Source organism: Perca fluviatilis, chromosome 7 (assembly GCF_010015445.1).
Source record: "Perca fluviatilis chromosome 7, GENO_Pfluv_1.0, whole genome shotgun sequence".
Classification (NCBI taxonomy): domain Eukaryota; kingdom Metazoa; phylum Chordata; class Actinopteri; order Perciformes; family Percidae; genus Perca; species Perca fluviatilis.
In genome coordinates this window covers 30267771-30290585 of record NC_053118.1, presented here as the reverse complement: position 1 = coordinate 30290585, position 22815 = coordinate 30267771, and the positions used below count along the sequence as shown (strand labels likewise).

Genomic DNA, 22815 nt, shown 5'->3' with positions numbered 1-22815 from the left:
GAAATGGGAGAAGGATGACCGGGGGGATTTGGTGAAAAGATAAATTTAAGATAAAAAAAATATAAATAAATGATGAAACTTTGGGGATCCTTATGGGAGAGCTAAGTTATACCAGAAAATTTCCACATAGAAGAAGAATACAACCAAAGTAAGCAATAAAGAAAAACATAAAAGATACAAGCAGTAAAAAACAATGCAATCAAAAAGTAATAAATTAGAAGGAAATAAATTAATTGGTTTGTGCAAATGTATGCTGATGATAATTAAAATTCTAAAGTGCGGTAAGAGCGTCCAGATATTTTATCCTTGAGGGAAAACTGTCTGACATGCCTCACTCCTTTCTCTGATCCCTGCTTTTTTTGTTGGAGATATGAGGACTTGTTTTCCCCCCTTCAGGAGAAACCATTTCCTGTTTTTTCTTGTCGTACAGTATGAGAAACAACCACAGTGTGAGATAATTCATCACAGCAAACATTAAACATAATTTGGGTTTGTCAAACTTTCTGTCTTATCATTATTTACCATCATTTTGCCAGAGTTGTGTTGTGCAAGGTGTTCTGATATGCCTCGCTTACTGACAGCTGCAGAAAGAAACGGATGTTTTTAAAAACCTGCCGTACACTCTTACTCCACACATCCAGGTCTTCTCATCCGAGGCGTCTTTGTTCATCAGGATCGTGTTTATTTCAAGATGAAGTTTTTAAATTACAAAGGTTAAAAGAGTGTCACTAACTAGTCATGTTTCCAGCACATCAAGTCCTCACACCTTAACGACAGAAAAGGCTTCTTGTCAGTTCCTTCCAAAATGACAGACTGTTTTTTTTTGGGGGGGTTAAGGTCTGGTTGAGTTTAGGCAACTAAAATGTCTTGGATAAGGTTACAGGAAGATTGTGATCATGATTAAAAGACAACGTTGATTGTTGGAAGGAGATGGGATCCAAAGTCAAACAAATAATAATGCACATACAGTACCATTGTCTATGCAGAGAATGAATATGACTTTTACATTTGGAACCTGGGATAACTATTACTTTGCACCTATTTTGAAAATGCTTATAAAACAGGCAACTTTACGGCACCTAATAGTGGGTTGAAAACATGGCAGCCAGCCACGTTTTAGAAGGTCATATAGTTAAAATGCATGGCACCTTATCTGCCCTACCTTCCTGCAGATTGTGGCCATTAGTAATCACCTCCCATGCTGTTTTGTAGAACACCTCACACCTCAGGTTCACTTTCGACATGCCCAGACAATCGCACAAAGCTCTTGCTGCTGCAAAACTGATGTATATATATATATATATATATATATATATATATATATATATATATATATATATATATATATATATATATATATATATATATATATATATATATATATCTCATCCTTGCCTTGCTCTGGAGAAAAAGACACCATGAGGGGGTAGAGAGGAAGAAACGAAAATCACAGCTGGAGTGTGAAGAAGCAGAGAGAGGAAGACAGGATGACGCTGAAAGGGATAAGAAAAAGGAGAGAGAAAGAGAGATATTGAGTAAAAAAGGGGCAGAGAAGTCTACCATCCTTTGATGGTCCCGGCCAAAAGCGGAGCCCAAGCTTTATCTCCAGCGTCTGTCACCGTGGAGACAGCTGCTCGCATCAGCACCAGCCCAGAGGAATCCAAATCTCCACCAGGGGAAAATGAGGGAAGAGAAATAAGAGAAACCAAAAGAGAAGAACATCTCTTCACCAGTTCCCTTTTGCTGTCAGACCCAGAAATCCAAAGAAGTAGAAGAAGACAGGGTGGGGGTTGGGGCAGGATACAGTGAATGGGATTGAAAGCATGACAGCGAGCAGCCATTCATCCGTCGTTTCAAAAGAGAACAGCTTTTTGCAACTGCACTGAAAACAAAGCATAAGTGAAGGTAGAGGAGCTGACTGGTGTACAGCAGCTCTTTATTTAGCATGCACAGTATGTCTGTGGACACAATCACAGTCAAGTCTCTACAGTATTAGCCCCAGTGTGAAAGGCTCAGCACTTTACTTGGAGGAGGTGACGCTGCAGGAATGTCAGGCAGTACACAGAGGTTGTGTACATACAGCGTCGTATCATCTGTAAATAAGACACTGTCACCTTACTGACATGTCTGGTTAAGGGGGTTATAACTTTAGAAACCCAAAAAGGCATTGTCCCCGGTTACAACCTGCTGCAGGAACGAAGAAGAAAAAACCCTGCAATGCAGACAGAATGGATTGCACCGTTTGAAAATGTAAAATGTCAACTGTCAAATTTCCCAGTGTTCAATTTGATTGCGATGGAAAAGGGTTACAGTTCAGCAGGCAATGTCTGATGGGATATATTCATCATTATTGGGTAATTGCAAGGAGCTCCTGCATGCTCAGGCAGTGTAAGAGAGGGACTGAAAGAGAGCGATGGGTTGAGAGGGAGAAGCAGGGTGGAGAGTGCGAGAGGGAGATGGAGAAAGAGGAAAATAAAGAGGTACGTACTAAAAACCATTAGAGGGGATTCGCTCCAGTGGAATTATTCACAAATGTGTGAAAATGTGACATTAGGAGAGGTATGCTCTATTATTAAAGCTCCACAGCGACAGAGTGCTAAACATGGGTTCAGCTGCTCCCTGACTGTGTCGTCATAGCAATAGATGGGTGGTGGGTGATAGGGGTCAGAGGTTTGACACAGCTCTGCTCCTGACTATTATGTGAAAATGGTTTTATTCAGCCTTTTTTATAAGAAAAGCTTTTATTGTATACAGTAAGTGCACATTTAACTCCTCTAAAGCCAATTCCTGAAACAGGTAACATTAAAGTAATAGTTTAAAACGTTTTACTGAATGTGCACTTTGCTACTTTCTGGCAACAATTGCTTCAAACAATATATAACCTGATTTGAGTTCTTCCTGTGAAATACAGTCCTGTGTCCAAAAAGTTATTTAGGTCTCACAACATTGACCCATTTACAGCTATAGTTTCTGTGTCCCCCATGAGGAAATCTTTTTTTTTATTATTTTATGGGCATTTTAGGCCTTTAGGATAATACCTCTTCTGAAGAGTCCATCCTGTTTTTTTAATCCTCCGTGTCCTCCTTGGCTACTAGCAACTGCGTGGGGGAGGGGTGGGGGCGGTGAGCGATCACAGAAGGCTTGTATCATGAGGAGACGCCCACAGTTTTGTTGTCATTACTTAGAATTCCTCATGGGGGAGACAGAAACTACGCACTAAAGCTTTAAAGACAACATTAACTTTCAAAGCTGTGTTAATTAGCCACACTAATCGGTCCACCACTCTAGTCTAGGCAGAACTATCTCTTTTGAATGGATTGAAGTGAAATTTTGTATAGACATGGTCTCCAGGGGATGCAGCCTATACTGACTTTTGCTCTCAAGAGGTTGACATTTTTGATTGCTGTGAAGGTGCTGCAGATACTCAAGGTCCCTGGTGGATAAATCCAAATTACTTGGGTAAAGTTTTTCCTCTAGAGCTACCAGCATGTCAAAATTTTTACTTATTCTAGTTTAATATCTGCTAGAATGGATCGGCACAAACTTTTGTACAGACATTCATGATTCACAGGTAATGTATCCAAATGACTTGGTGATCCCCTGAATTTTCATCCTGCACCGTCATCAAAATTTACAGTACTTTGGTTGATAATCAAATACAAAATAAACGGCAAAAACTAATGACATTCCCATCAGCCTCAGCTGTAGGCCTACTTTGCGTTTGACTGTTAGCATGATAACAAGCTAAACCAAAACTTTGAGCAAGTTAAGCGTTATAACTGCTACACACCAGCATATTAGCATTTAGCTCACTATGCTACGCACAGCCTCATGGAGCCACCTGCTACTTTTTTTTTGGTACCACCTCGATCTAGGTTCCAAGCGGGCTGAGCCGATACTAAAAGGTGTTAAGGAATTAAAACACTGCAGACCACTGATTGGTCAGAGAGAACCGTCACTAGCGTGAAACGGAACATCCTGCACTACGGCTAAGCAGACAGATGAGTCTCAAAAGAGTGAACACTTTATTAACAGAAACACCAAAGAAATGAGCGCTTATTGCCACAAATGGTGCCAATGGATAGATAAATAAAAGAGGGTGAAATCTAATTGAGTGCGCAGGTTTGTTCTGAGAAGGTTTCCATTTAAAAAAAAAAGAAAGACTAAACTGGTTGTAGACATTTTTTTACAGTTTAACTTCCACACAAAAACAATAACACGTCAACACAATCCCTTTTCATACCCCAGTGAGCACTGCGTAATTGGAAACCGCACATTTACAAATGATGTAGCCGCTACAATGCTAAAACAAATCCCAAAGCAAGCCATTAACAGGTAATTCGCAATTAGTTACCATGTGAGCGTTCAGCTCCAGTGGGAGTGATTAGTCTTACACAAGATGTTCTATGGCGAAACAAAGCATGCGACCCATCTGTGGGGCAGACATGAAGAGGGAGGAGGGGGGGGCTTCGCAGGTGTATTCACCCAGGAGGGAGCTCCAGGTAGGTGGGCAGGCAGGCAGGCATTTGACACCAGTCTAACCACACGAGACCTCAGAGGTTGACAGCCGGTGCTGCACGCTGCATGAGAAGTCATTGTTTCACACAGAGAAGATGGACTGCAGGTGATGCAGCTGCTATTTTTAACCTGAGGCGTCCCTTCAGGACTGAGTGCACCGTTTCAATTCTTGTTCCCACACATCTCTCTCCCTCTCTGATGCTCCTTCCATTCTGAGTTTTATTCAAAAATGAGTTATTTATCGTTTAAAAAAGAAGTAACACCTTCACAAGCTTTCAGAAGGACTGAATTCATTTCGGTTTTAACGATAGATTATCACTGATGTAGCCTGCTGGAGTTTGAATTCCTCTGCAAAGTGAATTTATATCACTATGAATAAAAGGGCTTTTCATTTCATCATTTGAAGCGGCCTCTTAACTCGCAGCAAGCGGGGGCACCTGCAGATCTTTCAGTACAGTACTGCCAAACATGTTGTATAAAGGTCTGTAGTGTATTAGTATAATCGTTTAGAATGTAAGAAAGTTAAGAAATGGTGTGCACTTCACACTGTACTGGCTGTGAAGCCTGAAGATGTGCCTGGAGTACCAAGCTGGTTGGTTGTGATCTATGTCGCAACCAACAGAGGATACATCCACCTTTTTTGACAGCGCCGCCAGGCTTCTGCCATCGTGCCTTTGATTGTTCTGACGCTGCGGAAAAAAAACGAACGGCGGCTCTCAGCTCGTTTCACAGAACGTGTGAAGTTTGTCCTTAACGAGTCAGTCGGCCCAGTTTCTGTTTCGCTGTGTGCTGCGACAGCGATATATGCCTGGCGACAGTAGAATAGAAGTGTGACGACTGTGTTTTAAAAAAAAAAATGTTTTGTTTGGATGGATGACATAAGTGAGGGCCATTGGTTAGGCTGTGAAGTCTAACAGAAAGACTCAAGCTTTCAAGGTTTAAAGTGATAACGCGGTGATTTTCAAACTGTGCAATTCTGAGTCATGTGGGAATAATGCAAGAGTGCTTTTGCTCTAATAATCCTATGAAGATTCAGGTTAGCAACATTTATTCAGACAGTAAAATGACATGTAGAGTGAAATATGGGCATATTTTAACAGGGTAGAAAAGAAAAGCAGGTAAGCCTCATCAAGCAAACACTCTGAAAAAATATAAAGAAGCTTATCTTGCTCTCTTTAAATGGGGCACTCCAACTTTATATGTCAAAGTGAATTACACAGCCGTGAATCAGTTGAATAATGTCTTTTGTAGCTCTGGAAGGAGCTTTGTCAAGTCTGAGAAAATTACGATTCATCTCATCTTGGGCATGGAGACTACACATTTTAAATAGAAAGTGTGTTAAAAACTGGGGGCAGAAGTTTGAAAAATGGGTGTTTATAAGGCAGAGGGGGCCTAATGAAAGAGGCTACTGAGCTGCATTATGGGAAGAGTAGGATTCAGTGTTTTGGATCCTGACTTATACCACTGTAGGGACTAAAAGTTACTGATTGTGAGCTTTCCTTTTTTAAATCTGTCTTCTGCAAATCCCCTTACTTTATGTTCCACTACATTATTAGATACCTGGAGTGTCTTTAATTTGCATTTTTCATGTGACCAACAATAACACAATAATAAATATATAATCACTTGACAGGGTTTTTTCTTCAGTAAAATCACATTGAAGGAATAGTTTGACATAAATGAGATTCTCTTAAATGGAAAGATTGACATTAACTGTATGCTAAACATAAAAAAGCCAAGCCAACATTATTATAACATTGTTATAAATAATAAGCATAAACTATTACTTTAAAATGTTGATTTGCAACTGATTTCTCAAATGTTATTCATAATTGATACATCAAACAGCTCATTCTGCATCCAATGGGGGGGCATGTCAAAAAAAAAATCACTGTGATAAAGTATTAGTAACACACAGACACGCACACAGTGACATGTATGTGCACTCAGAGGGAGTCTTTGCGTGGAACTGGGAAGCTGTAAGCACGGCCTGTAATACACCAACCAGCATGCACGCATGCATCTCTTACCCTCCCCCACATCAGGTGTCCGTGTAAAGCCAGAACTCTCGCAGAGCACACACACAGCCCTCACACAAAAAGACACACACCTACTGTATATGCACAAAGACTCTGTAGCACACAGAGGAAAAGGGCGTGTGGGGCTTCTTCCCCTTGTCAACAGGATGAGAAGCAGGGAGGTGGAAGCCGGGGCATTAGTCTCCTCAGGGCTAGCTCTGGGATTTCCTCCAGAGGACAGAATAGGAAAATACAACACCATATAAATAGATTCTCCTCACTCCAAATACAGATAAGGCCTCAGCGGGGAGGGATAAAGGGGGTATGGGGTGCAAGAAGAGATTTACATTGAATTTCCTGCTTTCTGTGCTCCCCATGTGTTTTCTTTCATCCATGTGGATCTTTGTCTCACTTAAGTGTTTTATTGTATTTTTCCCTCGCCTCCCACAGGGCAACAATAACATTAACAAAGCTTCTTGATGCCGTGTAATTTGTTGATAGGGGGTTATTTTTGTATTATAGACTGATATAGTCTGTGAATAGCACCCTGTTTGTGATGTTTTATGGCTGTAATATTTTAAATTTAGGTCGGTTGTCAATGTGTGGCTGCATGTGTGAATGCATGGGTACCCTCATGTGTCGTGAGCATGGCTGGCTTTGCTGAAAGGCTGAAGCTCATTGTCCTCTCTCCCCCACTGTGGTGCCTGCAGGGTGGAAAGGAGCCAGCCTATCTGCCCGCCATACAAACTACAGCTGGAAGAGTGTCTGTCTGCTGAGCAGGTGCCCACCGCAGAGCTCATCCAGGGCTACGTCAAGAAGGTAGGGCTGCTTTACAAATGCCAAGCTGAAGGGTTTTGTCACTTTGTGCCCAGCTGGAAGTTGGGATGCAGGGCGGAAGGGAAGGGAGCAAGAGATAGGGAGGAATGAAAGCAGAGAAATTGCATATTCTATCATCAGAGTCAGAGATCCAGAGCAGACAAAGAAGAGAATGTTAAAAAATGTCCTAAATTTTCAATACCAGAATATCAACTCAAGTCTGCTACCAAAACTTTGATTAGTCTGTCATCCTCTCTGAAGGTTCAGAGAACACAATGTTTGCACGTTTACAACAGTATACATTGTTAAAGCTGCATGCAAGCACGCTGCTGTCAGGGTGAATGCTTTTAACTGCAGCCTGTCACACAGTGAGTGGAGGCAGTTGCCAATGAAGTACACAATGTTGAAGGAGTGACAAAAAAAAAAGGATTTCAAAAGATAAAGAAAACACAGGCGTGGTGGTAACGTGTGTATTTTAACCAGAGGTTGTCAGGAATGAATTAGTGATGGCTTTGATTGTGTTGCAACTCCTCTAACACGAGCCATGTCGACAGGCTTCTACTGCTACTAGAAACGTGCTTGTGGTAGATAATTATTAACAGTTTCAGCTTGAGCCAAAGTAACCCACAGAGTGTCAACACAGTCGTCTAAAATCTTTGATAGATGGTTTTGCCACGCTGCTGTTCATCCTATAAGTCAGATTCAGGAAGTATGTAGTCTCGCGTAGCCAGACCTTTCTCCACAGCGCTGCGGAGGAGGGTCTGGCTAGTCCACACAACATTTGGTGGAACATGTGTACGTTCAAAAGTTGTTTTAGTCGTGAACCAAAAAACTCAGATTGGACAGATAGTCTAGCGAGCTGTCTGGATTTACCCTGCTGAGATCTGAGGAGCAGTTAACCATAGTTCTCAGAAATGGAACAGAGTTTAAAATTACAACACAAAGAAAGGTAATGGACATCCGGCCGAAAAGAGGGACATCTTGCGGAATTTCCAGCAGCACCGGAGCAATCCCGGAAGTGGAACGTCGTATATATAGGCTAGGCGATATGTAAAAGCTGTGTTTCCTTAATAGTGTAAGGCTGATGTTAATTAGCAAACCAAATAGCTTAACATTTCTATATTTTCTGTAGAGGGGAAAGCAGCGCACACATGCAAGAGTCATACTCACTGATCTGATAATGAATTGGCTCTGCACTGTTGTGAATGCACTGCCTTAGAAGGCCTGTTTGAAATGGCACTTAAGTTCAGATGATGTATATGAACACACCCTCCTCTCTTGTGAGCTGGTTATGACGCGTCATCGTGATACAACCCCCCCCCCTCCCCCGTAATCTGTGACCGTTATGTCAGCCTTTGAAGCCTCGCTCCTGAACCTTTCTGTACATTTTGCCCTTCGATTAGTCATGCAACCACAGTCCTGTAGGACCTCATTACTGTTGGTTATCATTTTAATCTACTGAGCTGCTACAGGCTTGCTGGAGGAGGAGGTGGAGGAGGATGAGGCCATGCTAAAAATCTATTAAAAAGGGAAGTGGACATGGATGAGTGGTAGAGGAGTGAGTGGAGAAGTCCATTCCCTTTAGCCTCTCTCTCTCTCTGTTTCCTTTTGTTTTTCTCTCTTCATCTCTTTTTTCCCACCTCTCATCTTCGTCCCCTTCTCTTCATCACCGTCTCAATCTCTGCCATTATCCCTGTGCCTCTCCTTCCGTCATCTCTTCCCTCCACTCTCTCTGCCCCGCTCAATCTCTCTCTCCGGAGTTCTCATCTTGACCTTCAGACACCTCTTCCTGGTGCCACTTTAATAACTTACGGAGGAAATAGGAAATGTGGTCTCAAGTCAAAATTGAAATTGGTTTTTTCACTGCAGGCTGTTGATATTCTGGTGGCAGAATAAGGGAAGCTGCTTCCAGAAAATGTTTCATCAAGTTTGTGCTCCGCGTCCTGTTGGTTAATGAAGAGAAACGAGGTGAAGAAAAGTTTCCTCCTTGACCTCAAAACCTTATTGTGTTGACCCGAGGTGGTTCCATCTAAGCCAGCGCGACGTCTGCTCATTTAGATTAAGAAGTTTAGAAGAATGATCATTTTTTTTATTTTGTCCTACATGTATTCTGTATTGATTCTGCAGAAAATCTCATATGGTAGATCCCAAAAGTGTATGTGCAACTAACAATTATTCTCATATTCAGTTAGCTGCATCGCATCCAGATTTCTCCTTTTGTTTCCGTTAGCGATTATTAAAATGGTGTTATTCCTCACTGTTTGACAGTATACATGATATAAATTCTGTATCATCTTGTTTCACATTTTAATTGAAGCTATATGATGTTTATACTGAGGGTAATACTTTTTTTTATGTCTGCGTCATGCATCAAATGGACATATTCATCATTTGCAATGGTACAAAACACAGAACAGTGGCACATCCTCACATTTAAGAAGCTCAAACCAACAAATGTTTGACATTTTTGCTCAATAAATAAATTACATACATTATTATCTATTAATCTTCTGTAGTTCAGTTAAAGGTCCCATGACTTGGTGCTCTTTGGATGCTTTTATATAGACCTTAGTGGTCCCCTAATACTGTATCTGAAGTCTCTTTCCCGAAATTCAGCCTTGGTGCAAAATACAGCCACTAGAGCCAGTCCCAATTCAATTCAATTCAATTCAATTTTATTTATAGTATCAAATCATAACATAAGTTATCTCGAGACACTTTACAGATAGAGTAGGTCTAGACCACACTCTATAATTTACAAAGCCCCAACAATTCCAACAATTCCAGTAATTCCCTCAAGAGCAAGCAGTGCGACAGTGGCGAGGAAAAACTCCCTCTTGGGAAGAAACTCGACAGACCCAGGCTCTTGGTAGGGTGTCTGACTGAGCCGGTTGGGGGTGTGATGAACAGTGGCGATAGTAGTCACATTAATAATGGAACAGTGACTGGATGTAGCGGAAGCTGCAGGGTTCAGCAGGACGAGCATGACATTGCAGGGCATGCGTGAGCTCAGGAGTGCAGCAGGACCACGCGACAGCTCAACCAGGTCTTGGTGCCAACGTTCTCCAAGGAAACGCTGGGGAAAAAGTAAGGACTGGAGTAAACTCCCAGAAGCTAGGTTAGTAAATTACGGGTACACAAAGTTATTTAAAGAAGAGAGCAGCTCAGTGTGTCAAAGGAAGGAAGTCCCCCGGCAGTCTAGGACTATAACAGCGTAACTATAACAGGTAACTAAGAGAGACAGGTCATAAGGTCCCACAATGAGCTTTCCTCAGAACGTGCCATTTCTGTGTCTGTAGCTATTGAGGAGTAGAGAGGGGGCAAGGTGGAGGGGGGCGGTGGTGTGGCCTTGACCAACTGCCACTTTGCTCATTTGAAAGCCATGATGTCTCTCTCTCATGGGTGGGCCAAATTCTCTGGGCGGGCAAAGCCGAGAAAGGGGAGGTAACCTTGCTCCTTATGACCTCATAAGGAGAAGATTCCAGATCGGCCCATCTGAGCTTTCATTTTCTCAAAGGCAGAGCAGGATACCCAGGGCTCGGTTTACACCTATCACCATTTCAAGCCAATTGGGGACCATAGGCAGGCTGGGGGAACGCATATTAATGTTAAAAAACCTCATAAAATGAAATGTTCATGCCATAAGACCTTTAAACAACATTTCAGCACTGTCCTCTTATTTAAGCATCTATTTATTTACTATCTCCATTGAATTCTTCCAAAAGACAAATCAGCACTACATTTACACATTTAGTGATGTATTCTTATTTTGTCGCTTATGTACACTTACAGTATGTTTGTGGTTTATCTGCTGTCTTTGTAATGATATTGGACTGTTGGCAAGATGTCTCTGGAAAAAGAAATCTAATCTGAATCGTTCAACTTTGTCAAACACAGGATTTGATAACATTATAATGATAATGGTACTAAAAATAAATTCAATCATTACAGTACACTATTCAAATCTACTTTGCTATCAACTGCACCAACATTAGACTGTCAAAGCCATTCATCTCTAACTCTCTCTCTCTCTCTCTCTCTCTCTCTCTCTCTCTCTCTCTCTGCCTGCATTACCATTAAATGAGATACAACAGTTTTCTTTTATCTCAGCAATTCCATTTCAACATATTGGTATGGGGAATATGATGTAGACGCACCCAGAGAGCGTTCACCGATATTAAACAATACGGGTGGAAACAATGTGACTGTTTTCCAATTTAATTTCATAGTGAATAACCTGTGATTTGATTTGATTTCTATTTTCTTTCCTCACTATGGCTCGAGATAGAGACGGGCACCGGCTTTGCTTGGGGGGGTGAGGGTCGTTGGTGGAGGGGTGCAGAAATGGAGAATGGCATCATTAACATTCGCTGACAGTTAAAGTTTCAATCTAGCTTTGTGGCAGAATCCCAATATTGACATAAAATAAAAAGTGCTAGATGTGGGATGCGGCCCGTCCCTGACTGGGGTTGTGGCCGCTCCAATCTAATCAACAACTGAGAGATTTGAGAAGCTGCTGGGACGAAAAGAAACAGAGTGGGGGTAGAAAAAACAAAGATCCAAGAGATGCAGAGGTCTCCATAAAAAGTATTGTGGAAACAATTCCATTTCAAAGATAATTGATCTCAAACTTATTCTGAGTGTTTGGTTTCAGTTTCAGATCTCTTGGGAAATAACTTGTTGTCTATGTTCTGCTTCATAGGTTGTTCTTATTTTACATCCTGAATTTACATTTTAGGCATTTTGCCAATGCTCCAAACCTAACCCTAACCCTAAAAGTAATGAGTGCAACAGCAGCTTCAAACCAAAGATCTCCAACAGCACATGCAATCAAGTCAAGGGATGCACCATGCAACTAATAATTACTTTTATCATCATTAGCCTGCTGATCACAATCATTAATTCAGCTTATTAATCGATTAATTGTTTAGTTTGTAAACTGTAGAAAGAAATGGCAAAAAAAAATGCCCATCACAGTTTCTCAGAGAACAAGGTGACATCTTCAAATAGTTTGACTTTGGGCGTCGGGACAGCTCAGTTAGTAGAGCCGTTGCCCGTATATAGAGGTGTACTCCTCGACACAGCGGGCCCGGGTTCTGTGGCCCTTTGCTGCATGTCATTCCCCCTCTATCTCCCCTTGCATTTCTTCAGCTGTCCTGTCAAAAATAAAGGCCGAAAAGGCCCAAGAATTATCTACAAAAAATAAAAAATAGCTTGACTTTGACTTGACCAAGTAACAGTCCAAACCCGAAGACAATCAATTTACTGTCATATATGAGAGAGAAACACAGCAAATTCTCACATTTGAGAATCTGGAAGCAGATAATGTTTAACATTTTTGCTTAAAAAATGACTGAAGCAATTCATAGATTATCAAAATATGGTAGTTGTCGATATGTAATTTTGGTCAGTCGACTACTTGTTTTAGCTCGAATTAGATCAAAATCAGTGAATGCATAGAAGCAACACCTGTAGCATCAGCTGTATTTATTTCATTCAAACTTTTCATTTTTATCTTCATGTTCCCGACAGCAAATCCAGGATGCGGCTGACCAGGGGGTGATGTTCGTGGGATTTGTCCAGGAACCCTATGGGGCCCCATGCACCAGGATCAGAGAACCAGACACCCCCTCCTTTTCCCTGCACTCCAGCCCCAGCTCTGTGCTCGGTTCCCTGGGCAGCTGTAGCCCCTCGAACCCCTCAAGCCCCATTAACCACGCAGCACCTGGAACTGAAGCCGATGTAGTGGACAAAGAGGCCAATGAGGAGGCTTCATGCGAGGCTGGGGAAGGAGCACCGGGTGGGGAGAAGAATCATGGTGAGAACACTGGGAACCGTTCAGGGAGCGGGATGGAGGGCAGTCAGGGCGTGGTCTCGCCTGTGGCGTCTCCAATACCAGAGGAAGATCTGGAGCAGAGTGAGGAGCTGACGGAGGAGGAGTCGCCGTGTCACAATAACAACAAAGACAGAGATGCAAAGGAGAGGCCAAGATACCGCCAGCGGAGGGGCCACGGTGAGTGGTCTCTAAGGTTGCTATCATGAACTCAAACTAAAATGAAAATGACGTGTTAAGCAACTGTCTAAAATAAGGACTATAAAGGTCTTACTTGCTGTGAAATATGAATGAATCTGGGGGGAAAGAGTGGAGACAAAAGTAGAGCAATAACATCATGAGGTTTGTGTGGACACATTCTTTTATAACCACTTTTTAATTGGATGATTCCGGTTCTGGGTAATGGACAGCCATGGAAACATTTCATATGCTGCAGTTACAATGAAGACATTTTTTCATAAACAGTACAAAATATCAAGAGGCCCTTTATATGTAGCCTACATAATATAAAGATTTGTTCCTTTCCTGAACAAATTCAGCACCATGACAACTAAGGTGTATTTATTATTATAAATATAAATGACTTTGTTTTTACAGTTCATAAAATGCCCTTTTTCAGTGAGCACCCCAAACAAAATTCTGTTCACTGCCATTGTACCTGGGTAGAGGCAGAAATCTCAAATCGTGGGCATATAAAACCTAAAGTATTTGCATGGCCACATTTGACTGAACGTGAGTGAGTAAATATGCTATTTTGTTATTTGGGTGAACACATCCTTTAAAAGAAAATTACACTAATTGGCCCAATGGAGGCTTCACAATTTGAATGTCAAAATAAAAAAAAATTTAAAAAAAGCTTGAGAACTTGACAAGACTCCAAACGACATGAGACCTGCCACACAGCTATCCTTACAGATTACACAGAAAGGCCTAATGAGGGATGCTAATTAAGAAAATTGAAAAGGTCAAAACTTCAAACGGTGAAAGGCTCAGTGTTGATGGGTCTGGTTTTAGCATCATACAGTACATTAGCTAAATGTTTTAGCATTCATCAATTCTAAAATGTTTGTTTTTTATGCTGCGTATTAAGACACGTTCACACCTGTGAGCTCCCTCATCAACCCAGATGACTGCTGGTCCCAGAGCAGCTGAAGCAGTCAGGGGTTAAATCCTGCACTCCCCTGTTAACTGTAGCTTCTTGTCTCAAATTCACAGATATTCAAACTGGCAGCTTCTAATCTTGAGCCAATATCTGTCTGGATATATGTGTAAATTTGGGTTTTGGTTAGACTGGGTAAACCCAGCCCGATTGCTGTCGGGTCGCTGCTACGTCACCCGGATCGTTGATCTGATTGGTTGAAGGACTATCCAGTTGCGAAAAGAGTCATTTGAACTATGCCCGTTGATCACGCCTCTTGTGCAGTAAAACATACAGAGCAGACTCCCCAGACCAATGTTCAATCTTAAAAGATTGAGCTCGGTCTGGTGACAGCCAGACTAGGTTTTGGTTTCATTTGAAGCCATACCTTTTGGCTGTTTAACTAAAGAACAGCGTGGCGCCGTAAATCCTTCTTGAAACACTTGGCAAACGCGGAGGAGTCATTGTCTTGCTATTGTCTCAATGTTACACAACAATGTGCTGCCTTGGGATATAATCCTCTCTATCTGTTACACAAAGGGAATCGTCTTATAGCCGTGGTGCACACAAATTCACACTCAAACTTAGCTGATAAAGCTAAGTCTGTGAAATTTGCCACAACAGTTTTGTCGGGTTTTTTTTCCGGAAACTGCACATTTCATGGCTCGCTTTCTGTCTTCCCAGAAAGTGAGGCATATAGCTACATCTCTCTGAGTTATTTACGGCAGCCCCCTTTTCTGTGGGAAAGTTGTTGAAATTAGCACGGACATGTATAGTTCCGGCTTTATTTGAGCATTTTGGATTGACAGATGGAGACACCCACCACTATCACCCCCCCGCTACAGTCTCTCCTCCTCTCACCGCACCTATTTGGGATATGTGTCGGAGCAATGTGTGTCGGATGTGTGCATTGGACACACATCCCAGTGGGAGTGTTAACGTGTGTGTGTGTTTGTGTATAATGCATATTTGTATGTACAGTACAGTGTACAAAGCGATTAGGTTCAAAGCACCTAATACCGAGTGTTGCATAATGAAAATACTCTTCGGTGTGCAGTATCACGCACTTGGCATCACTGCAGACCACAGCCCACTGGTCCATCTGGGCCTCCCTACAGTGCATTTTGCAGCGAGATAATCCCCCACTGCCTCGTCCTCTACCTCCCTCAGCTTCACCGCTTTCTCTCTACCCCCACCTTCATCCCCCTGAATCTATGTGACAACGCCAGCAGCGCTGGTATAGTGGCCAGCCGGGATGGTAGGGGAGCCTGCCAAGCTCCCATGTCCCTCTCTACTAATGCCCAGTCTGCCGAGGAGGCCCAAGAGTCTCGGCTACCGCTGGCTTGTCCTAGCTAATCCTCAGATCTTGAGGTGAATGCCGTGCAAGTGTTGGCAGCAGAGCTGGCGAAAGTCTGTGGCTTAGGATTGAAAGATGATCACTATCCCTGAGACTTAAGCTCTGGATAGAAACTGAGCCCATAAGTTTGGAGACTCAAATGCTTGAATGGTTTGAAGGAAAGGGATTCTGTTGAAAAGACCAAACGGAAAGTATAACATCGTAGTGACAGCTGTACATTTATGTCTGGATCAGACAACCCTGTGTCTACTTTCAGATACAACTAATTTGCATGAGCAAAAACGTTTTGTAGGGAATTAAATGCCACCTGGATACTTTTACATAATCAAACCAAGGAAAGATTATTACTGCACCATATTTTGTCTCTTTTCCAGCCTTACCTTTTACATTAAGGTAGGCTTAAAACCTTTCCTGGATTTGAAAAACATTACAGACGATGCAAGTCAGTAGTATGTGAATGTATTTTGTACGAGAGAGTTGGGATAAGAATTTGTGCAGGGGACCTCATGAAACAAAAAACAAAAAGAGGATATTGATGTGCAGTCAATATTTGACAAGCTAAGTGTTTGACTGCCTGAGGTATCTGTTCCTCTGATGCTAAGATGAATTGATTGAATTTCTTGTCATGATATAAGGTTTATCAAGGCTTCAAACATATATAACAAGCTTTAAACAAACAGCATAAAATGAAGTAAAGAGCTTAAATTAAGAGCTTTATCATAGGTGTAATCCTGAGGAAAATCAGTCCGAAATCATCTGAGTCCATGTGCAGAGGGGAGTCTTTTCAGCTGCTTGGTTTTCAACCCTTGAGATCAGTGTTATCTCTGCTCTGATGGAATCAGTGTCCAGCTTCTCAGATTATAGAAACAGACATTGAAATAATGACATGTCATGTTGGAAAGCTACGCTGCTAGGATCACTTGCAGGGTTACTGCGGCCAACCTCGTCATTTGGGCAGCCGGCCTGCCATCAGATAGGTCTTTGAAGCCACATGCTCTTAACGTCCTAACAAAACCCATGCGCTCATTTTCTTGTTAGCCGGATTGCCGTCGACCACAAGACTCAGGTTAGCTGTACAACTTTATTCTGAAAGGCCAAGCAGTCGTCTGTTGATGCTATTGATTTGTGATTAGGTTCAAAGGACTCTTTGAGTCATACTCTTTGGTGCATCTGTGTGTGTGTGTGTGTGTGTGTGTGTGTGTGTGTGTGTGTGTGTGTGTGTGTGTGTGTGTGTGTGTGTGTGTGTGTGTGTGTGTGTGTGTGTGTGTGTGTGTGTGTGTGTGTGACACTGTACGCACTTAAATATCAAATTAGTGGGGCATTATGTAAGATTTTACTGCCCTATAGCACAAAAATGACCCTAATAATTCTCTGAAACATTAATCAAGTTATTTATCAGGACTGTTTCTAGATAACAGCCAAAACGCAAATGAGACTGCTGATTTATTACAACTGCTTCTTGGTAAAATATCACCTCTCCAGCAGATCTCTGCTCTGTTTCTATTAAACAGTAATGTTTGCGTGTGTCATTTACAGAACACTGCAGCACAAGGGGGCAGGGGGAGTGGTGAGCTTGGCAAGAGACTCGTTTTAGGGATTTATGTTGGTTACTAATGGAGTTCCTCAAAGGTCAAAGAATCTCAACCTAATATTCTTCCTAACAACAAAGTATCTGCTCATCTGCAGTTTGCAGTCATTTTCTGAAAGGATGTCTAAGATGTTTGTGTAGTATCTCAAGTTTGTCATAGTCATTGGGAACATGTAATTGTTGGGTCACTGGTTTGAGTCCTGACTGGGAAATCCCACAGGGAGAAAGTAATGAGGAATGCAATCTGCTTATCATTCATTTCATGAATTCTGAACCACAATTTTGTTGTGTAAATTAAGACTTTTTTTTCCCATCTGAAACACATTGCAGACTGAAAATCAAAGTGGAAACAACCACCAGCTCCCATTTAGAATAATAAGAAAAATATTCTTCTGATGCAGCTTTAACTTGCAAAGCTCAGCTACTTTAGCATTTGCATTTCATCTTGCAGCTAGCTATGTTTTTTTTCTCCCTCTATGATGCACTGCAGTGATGCAACTAGTCAATCACAGCCCACCCTGACAAAGAACAGCTTGTTGTTTTTGAAAAGCAAGTCAAATCTAGTGATTTTAATGCATTGACTTGCGTTTTGCAGTGAGTTTCAGCTGCAAAAAGTCTGCACATAGACTAGGGCTGTACCTGAATCAGTATTTGTGTAAAATAGTGCAGCAGAAAAAAAACAAAAAAAAAAACAAGAGGCAGTGATTTGACTGACGAAGTGTAAGTCAACTCGGGTGCTTCTTTACTGATTATTTGAATCATGGACGTTTAGAGGGCAGCCCTACAGATTTCTATCAAAGTGATTTCTGAAATACGTTTGAATGCCATGTGAAAGCACGGCCTCCAGTTTGACTCACTATTATCCTGCAGTTCAGAGTGATGGATATCAGCAAGACAGATTTGGTTTTATTCCTACATATACATTTCGTAATAATAGTCCTCATATCTTCTGGTACTGCCCCCTGCCCTGTTTTGCACTGCTCAAGTTTCCCTGAGGCAAGGTACGTAATCCCTCCGATGCTCCAGTAGAGAGTATCTCCTGTGAACAGAGAACAGCTGAAATTGTGTTTACAGACACACAAAGTATTTTCTGAGCAAAAGGTTAGAAGATTAGCAACCTGCCCCTCCATCTAAATTAAAGTCGCCTTAGTGCCACATTCATAGCGAAATTAGACCGTAATGAAATATAATGCATGCAAAACTCTCAGCTATTACACAGAAAACATCTAATATTGTGAGCAAAACAGAGGCAGAGCAGCACGTTTTCTGGCTAGTGGCTGTTATTTATTAAGGAACAACTCTGACGTCCACCCATAACAGTCCCATCAGTAGCGATGGAATCATCTGTGTCGAATACGGTTTAATGTGGTCTTACTTAATTGCACCGTGATTACAGAAAATAAGAGTTGTGAACCATATCTTTACTGCAAAACTTTCCAAAAGCAGTCTTTTTCATGACCCACCCAAAGCTCCCTGAGATACAGAAGAGATTCATGGGACAAACCGTAGTGATACATCATCTCAGGCGTGTGCACATAAACTGTAAACCAGTTTATATGATACAGATCGCAGATCACAAAGTCATCCATAGCGAAGAAATGTGTTGCGCTTGCTGGTCAGAGGCATGTTGAATGGGAACTAATTTCGTCGGTGTGTGTGTTGTCCAACATTTGTTTGCCATATTGTCCTTATAACATGGGCAACAGAGAGCAGGACGAGCGGGGGTGTGTGTGTGTGTGTGTGTGTGTGTGTGTGAATATTCTGCTGTGATTCAACTTTTCTCAAGAGTGACAAATGACAAGATTTAGGGAATTCGGTGGCCAGCTGTCATATCAGTCAGACGAGCCAGACAAGAAATGGTTATAAATGATTCATTTTTTCTGTTTGTTTGCCCGACGTACGGATGGACGGATGGACAGACGGAAGAACCAAAGCGACTGAGACATGACTCCCCCTTCCACCACCCTGCGTTTGTGTGTGTGTTTGTGTAGGTGGAAGGGTGGGTGGCAGTGCTGCCCATTTTGCTCATCCATCTGGCTCACTTGTGCAATGACAGTCTGACATTTGCATTTAAAAAGAAAGAGGGAAATGTTACCAGACTCGATTTGAATTGCTTTCTGCCCGATTCGAACCCCGCTCACATCTCACATTTTGGTTTTGTTTTTTTTCTTCAAAGCACAGCAGAGCAAATATTTCACTCACTCACATCACAACAAATAAAACCCTTTCTACTTTGATTTAGTATGATATGAGCGAGGAGCAGTGACATACGTACCGTGGGCAAATTTCCAAGCCCGTTTCTCTCTCCTGAGGCACTACATTATGTATATTTCTGCTTGATGTGAACAACAGCTAGCTGGAGAGCTTGTAATGCATTATTCAAGGTTATACTTGGAATTAACAAAGTAACATCACTTCTAGAAAACCTTAAAAGGAATATAAGGATGACTTGTAGAATGAATATGATCAAATTGCTTTTGATTTACTTCACGTTTGTTGTTGAAAAAGACCAAGTGAAAAAAAGAGGCAACAGCCTTGGAAAGGATTTTGAGTTTATTAGTCCAGCTCGGGGCAACTCAAATCTCATCTTGTATTACTTTGTCATTTCTCGTCTATTTTGCACCTGCCAGGTGGAACTTGTGGTTATGATAATGATGATGTTGAAGTTTGTAATATAGCATCTAGCATACAAATTTGTCCTGCCCGCACAGGCTTACAAGACTTCAGAAATGATATGTATTGTTTAATCATTAGATACTGTACAAGAAACATTTTAAAGCAAAGGCAGCTGATGGAAACACAATTAAACCACACAATTAGACAACTGACAAGTCAGGGTCAAATTTATTGGAGGCTCTCAGTTACTTTTTTGTAGTTTAGCTTAAGGTGTATCCAATTTTAGTGTACTAATTTCCATTTCAATGCTGCCCAATTTTTCTATAACTAATTACTTTAGATCAGCTTTCTTATCTGTCCAAGGACCCATGCAAACCGTCCACTTCCCTGAGCTGTTTTTTTAATTTCATCCAGCAACCCATTTTTCACAGGACAAGAAAATCAAGAAAAAAACAAAATGTTATTTGTTGTTGACAACCAGGAAACCTGTGGCCAACTTTTCTTGGCCAAGAAGCTTTTTGACTTTCTTCACATTGGCTGAGTTTCCCGGTTTGCTTATCTCATAGGAAATATCCAATTGGTTGTTAACACGGTGCTCACAGTGTGGTTGTCTGGAAAATAACTTCTCCCAAATCAAGAAGTCCTTCAGAAGTGGTCCATAAACCAATACTGCAGATATTTGTTTGCAACAAAAAAGTATATATTTCAAACCAAAACTTGTGGCAGCTAAAGAGGGAAAGTGCTCCTACAGACGGTGCCAAATTGCACTTTGGATTGTGGCCAATGTACAGCAGTAGTTTAATAATCATGCAGTAAAACGTGGGAGTTCTACAGAGGCTACGTCTGTATTGTCACAACCTATATCATGTTAAATCAATGGCCGGGGGGGGGGTTGTTTTCTGTCGTTTCCCAACAGGGGTGGAACTGCTCGCTTTGTACAACCACCCGCCAGTCCGAGAGGGCCAGGTGAAGTACTACACTGTAAAGGTGCCACTGAGGGTTCAAAACTGTGATGAGGGGGTCAAAGGCGTGGAGGCCAACTGGCTGGATCACATGACCCAGCACTTCAACAATGGAGCCTCACTAGTCGATGGATACTTCCACCTGGGCAACGTGAACGGTAAGCCAGCGTCACTCACTGCTACTGCAAAACACAGAGTTTTCCCAGGAAAAAGATGTGGGGCGAAATGTCTCATGAGGAGAAAAACTCACTGCAATTTTAATAACCACACATTCTGCTTTTGGTTTGCATATCACATAACCTGACTCCGCCAGATGGATTGCTTCGCATTTGCTCGGCATATCCATCTGGGAACTTTCCGTTGGAGAACTTTTGGTGAAGGGGCGAAAATGCTGGTTAGCTGATTGGATAAACCATCTGTCTATCACCACCTATGTTGGTGATAGACGGGCCAAATCAACCAATCAGATCAAACTCTTGCCGAAACCAGTCGGGAGAAGAGCAAAAACATATTTTCCTCAGAGAAAAGCCTCCAGTGCCGTTTTTTGCTCTTCTTTCAATGAAGAAATACTTTCTAATTCGGATAAAACTTGCGCGATAGCTACGCTCATCTCAGCCGTGGAAGCTGCCATGTTATTTAGACTAACTAACTAACTTCTCGTTGCGTCACACCTAAACCCGCCTCAAAACCAATGCTGATTGGTCGGTCGTTTGGCGAACGGCTCCAAATTTTCTCTATCTCAAGATGCTAGACTGATCTGAGAGTAAAAAACTGGAGCTTGCGAGAACAGGGCGGTCTCACGAGGCTAGATATCACACACAATCAAGAAACATTAGAAAGAGAGGTTTGTAATGTACGATTAAAACAGCCTTAAACTTTGGTCATGGCTTCTTAGATTCTCCAGAATTGTTCCCTTTCCAGGTACTCTTAAAGCTCAGACAACTACAGTTAATAAAACCCCAAAAGATTCCCAAATTGCATTTTTTCTCCCCCTAAAAGTAAAAACTGTCACCATCAAGCAGAAGCCAAATTCATGTCGACATCTACAACATAAAAAGCCTGGGGCAGGTAATGATGCACCTAAGTCATTGTGTGCCATTAATTATTCATTGGCTGGCATTCATTTTTCACTAGGAAACAATCAGAACATATATGACTCTCATTGTCAGGAAGTGGGGCAATCCTTCAGGATTTTGTACTGCAAACTGGATCAACATTCACCAGATGCACTGACACTAGCGCCACCATGAAGTTGGCATTTGTGGCTTTAAATTAAACGTCTGACCAAACTTTTTGGTACTGACATTCATACTTTGGTTTATGACCAAATACCTGCAACACTAATGATATTCCATAGCTGTACTTTGTGTTTAGTGCTAATTAGCAAATGTTAGCATGCTACCACGTTAAACTAAAATGGTCCATCCATCCATCATTATCATTATCATTATCTGGGGTCGGGTTGTGGGGGCAGCAGCTCCAGCAGGGAGCTGCTGCCCCCACAACCCAGGGGGCATCCTTACCAGATGCCCAAACCACCTCACCTGGCTCCATTCGACACAACAGGAGCAGCGGCTCTACTCTGAGTTCCTCACTAATGACTCAGCTTCTCACCCTATCTCTAAGGGAGATGCTAGCCACTCTCCTGAGAAAACATATTTTGGCCGCTTGTTCCAGGGATCTAGTTCTTTCGGTCATGACTAAGATGATGGATTGGGATCATGGCAAATATAATATCATATATATCAGTTCCTCCAGGGTTTTGTGACCTTTTTTTTGAGATTGTTGCAGCCCAAAATGCCTGATTTTGTGGGAGCTTTTGCAAAAAAATGTGATAAAGGTTGCGTTTTTTTTTTGGTATAGTACTTTAAAAATAAAAAGGAAACTTCTTTCGGGGAGAATAAAGATACTCTGGGCTGAGTTTTCCTGGTAACCTTATCAAAAAGGTTCAGGATGCTGCAAATGTTGG

General features: G+C 41.8%; 1 protein-coding gene across 1 annotated transcript in view; it reads left to right on the top strand.

The window, feature by feature from the left end:
- Window positions 1-22815, top strand: part of LOC120562846 (raftlin-like) — a 114318-nt gene that overhangs the window by 54120 nt on the left and 37383 nt on the right. The window contains exons 4-6 of the mRNA XM_039806763.1: window positions 7247-7355; window positions 12885-13365; window positions 20801-21004. Of these exons, the coding sequence (XP_039662697.1) occupies window positions 7247-7355; window positions 12885-13365; window positions 20801-21004 (794 nt within the window). The remainder of the gene's footprint in view (window positions 1-7246; window positions 7356-12884; window positions 13366-20800; window positions 21005-22815) is intronic.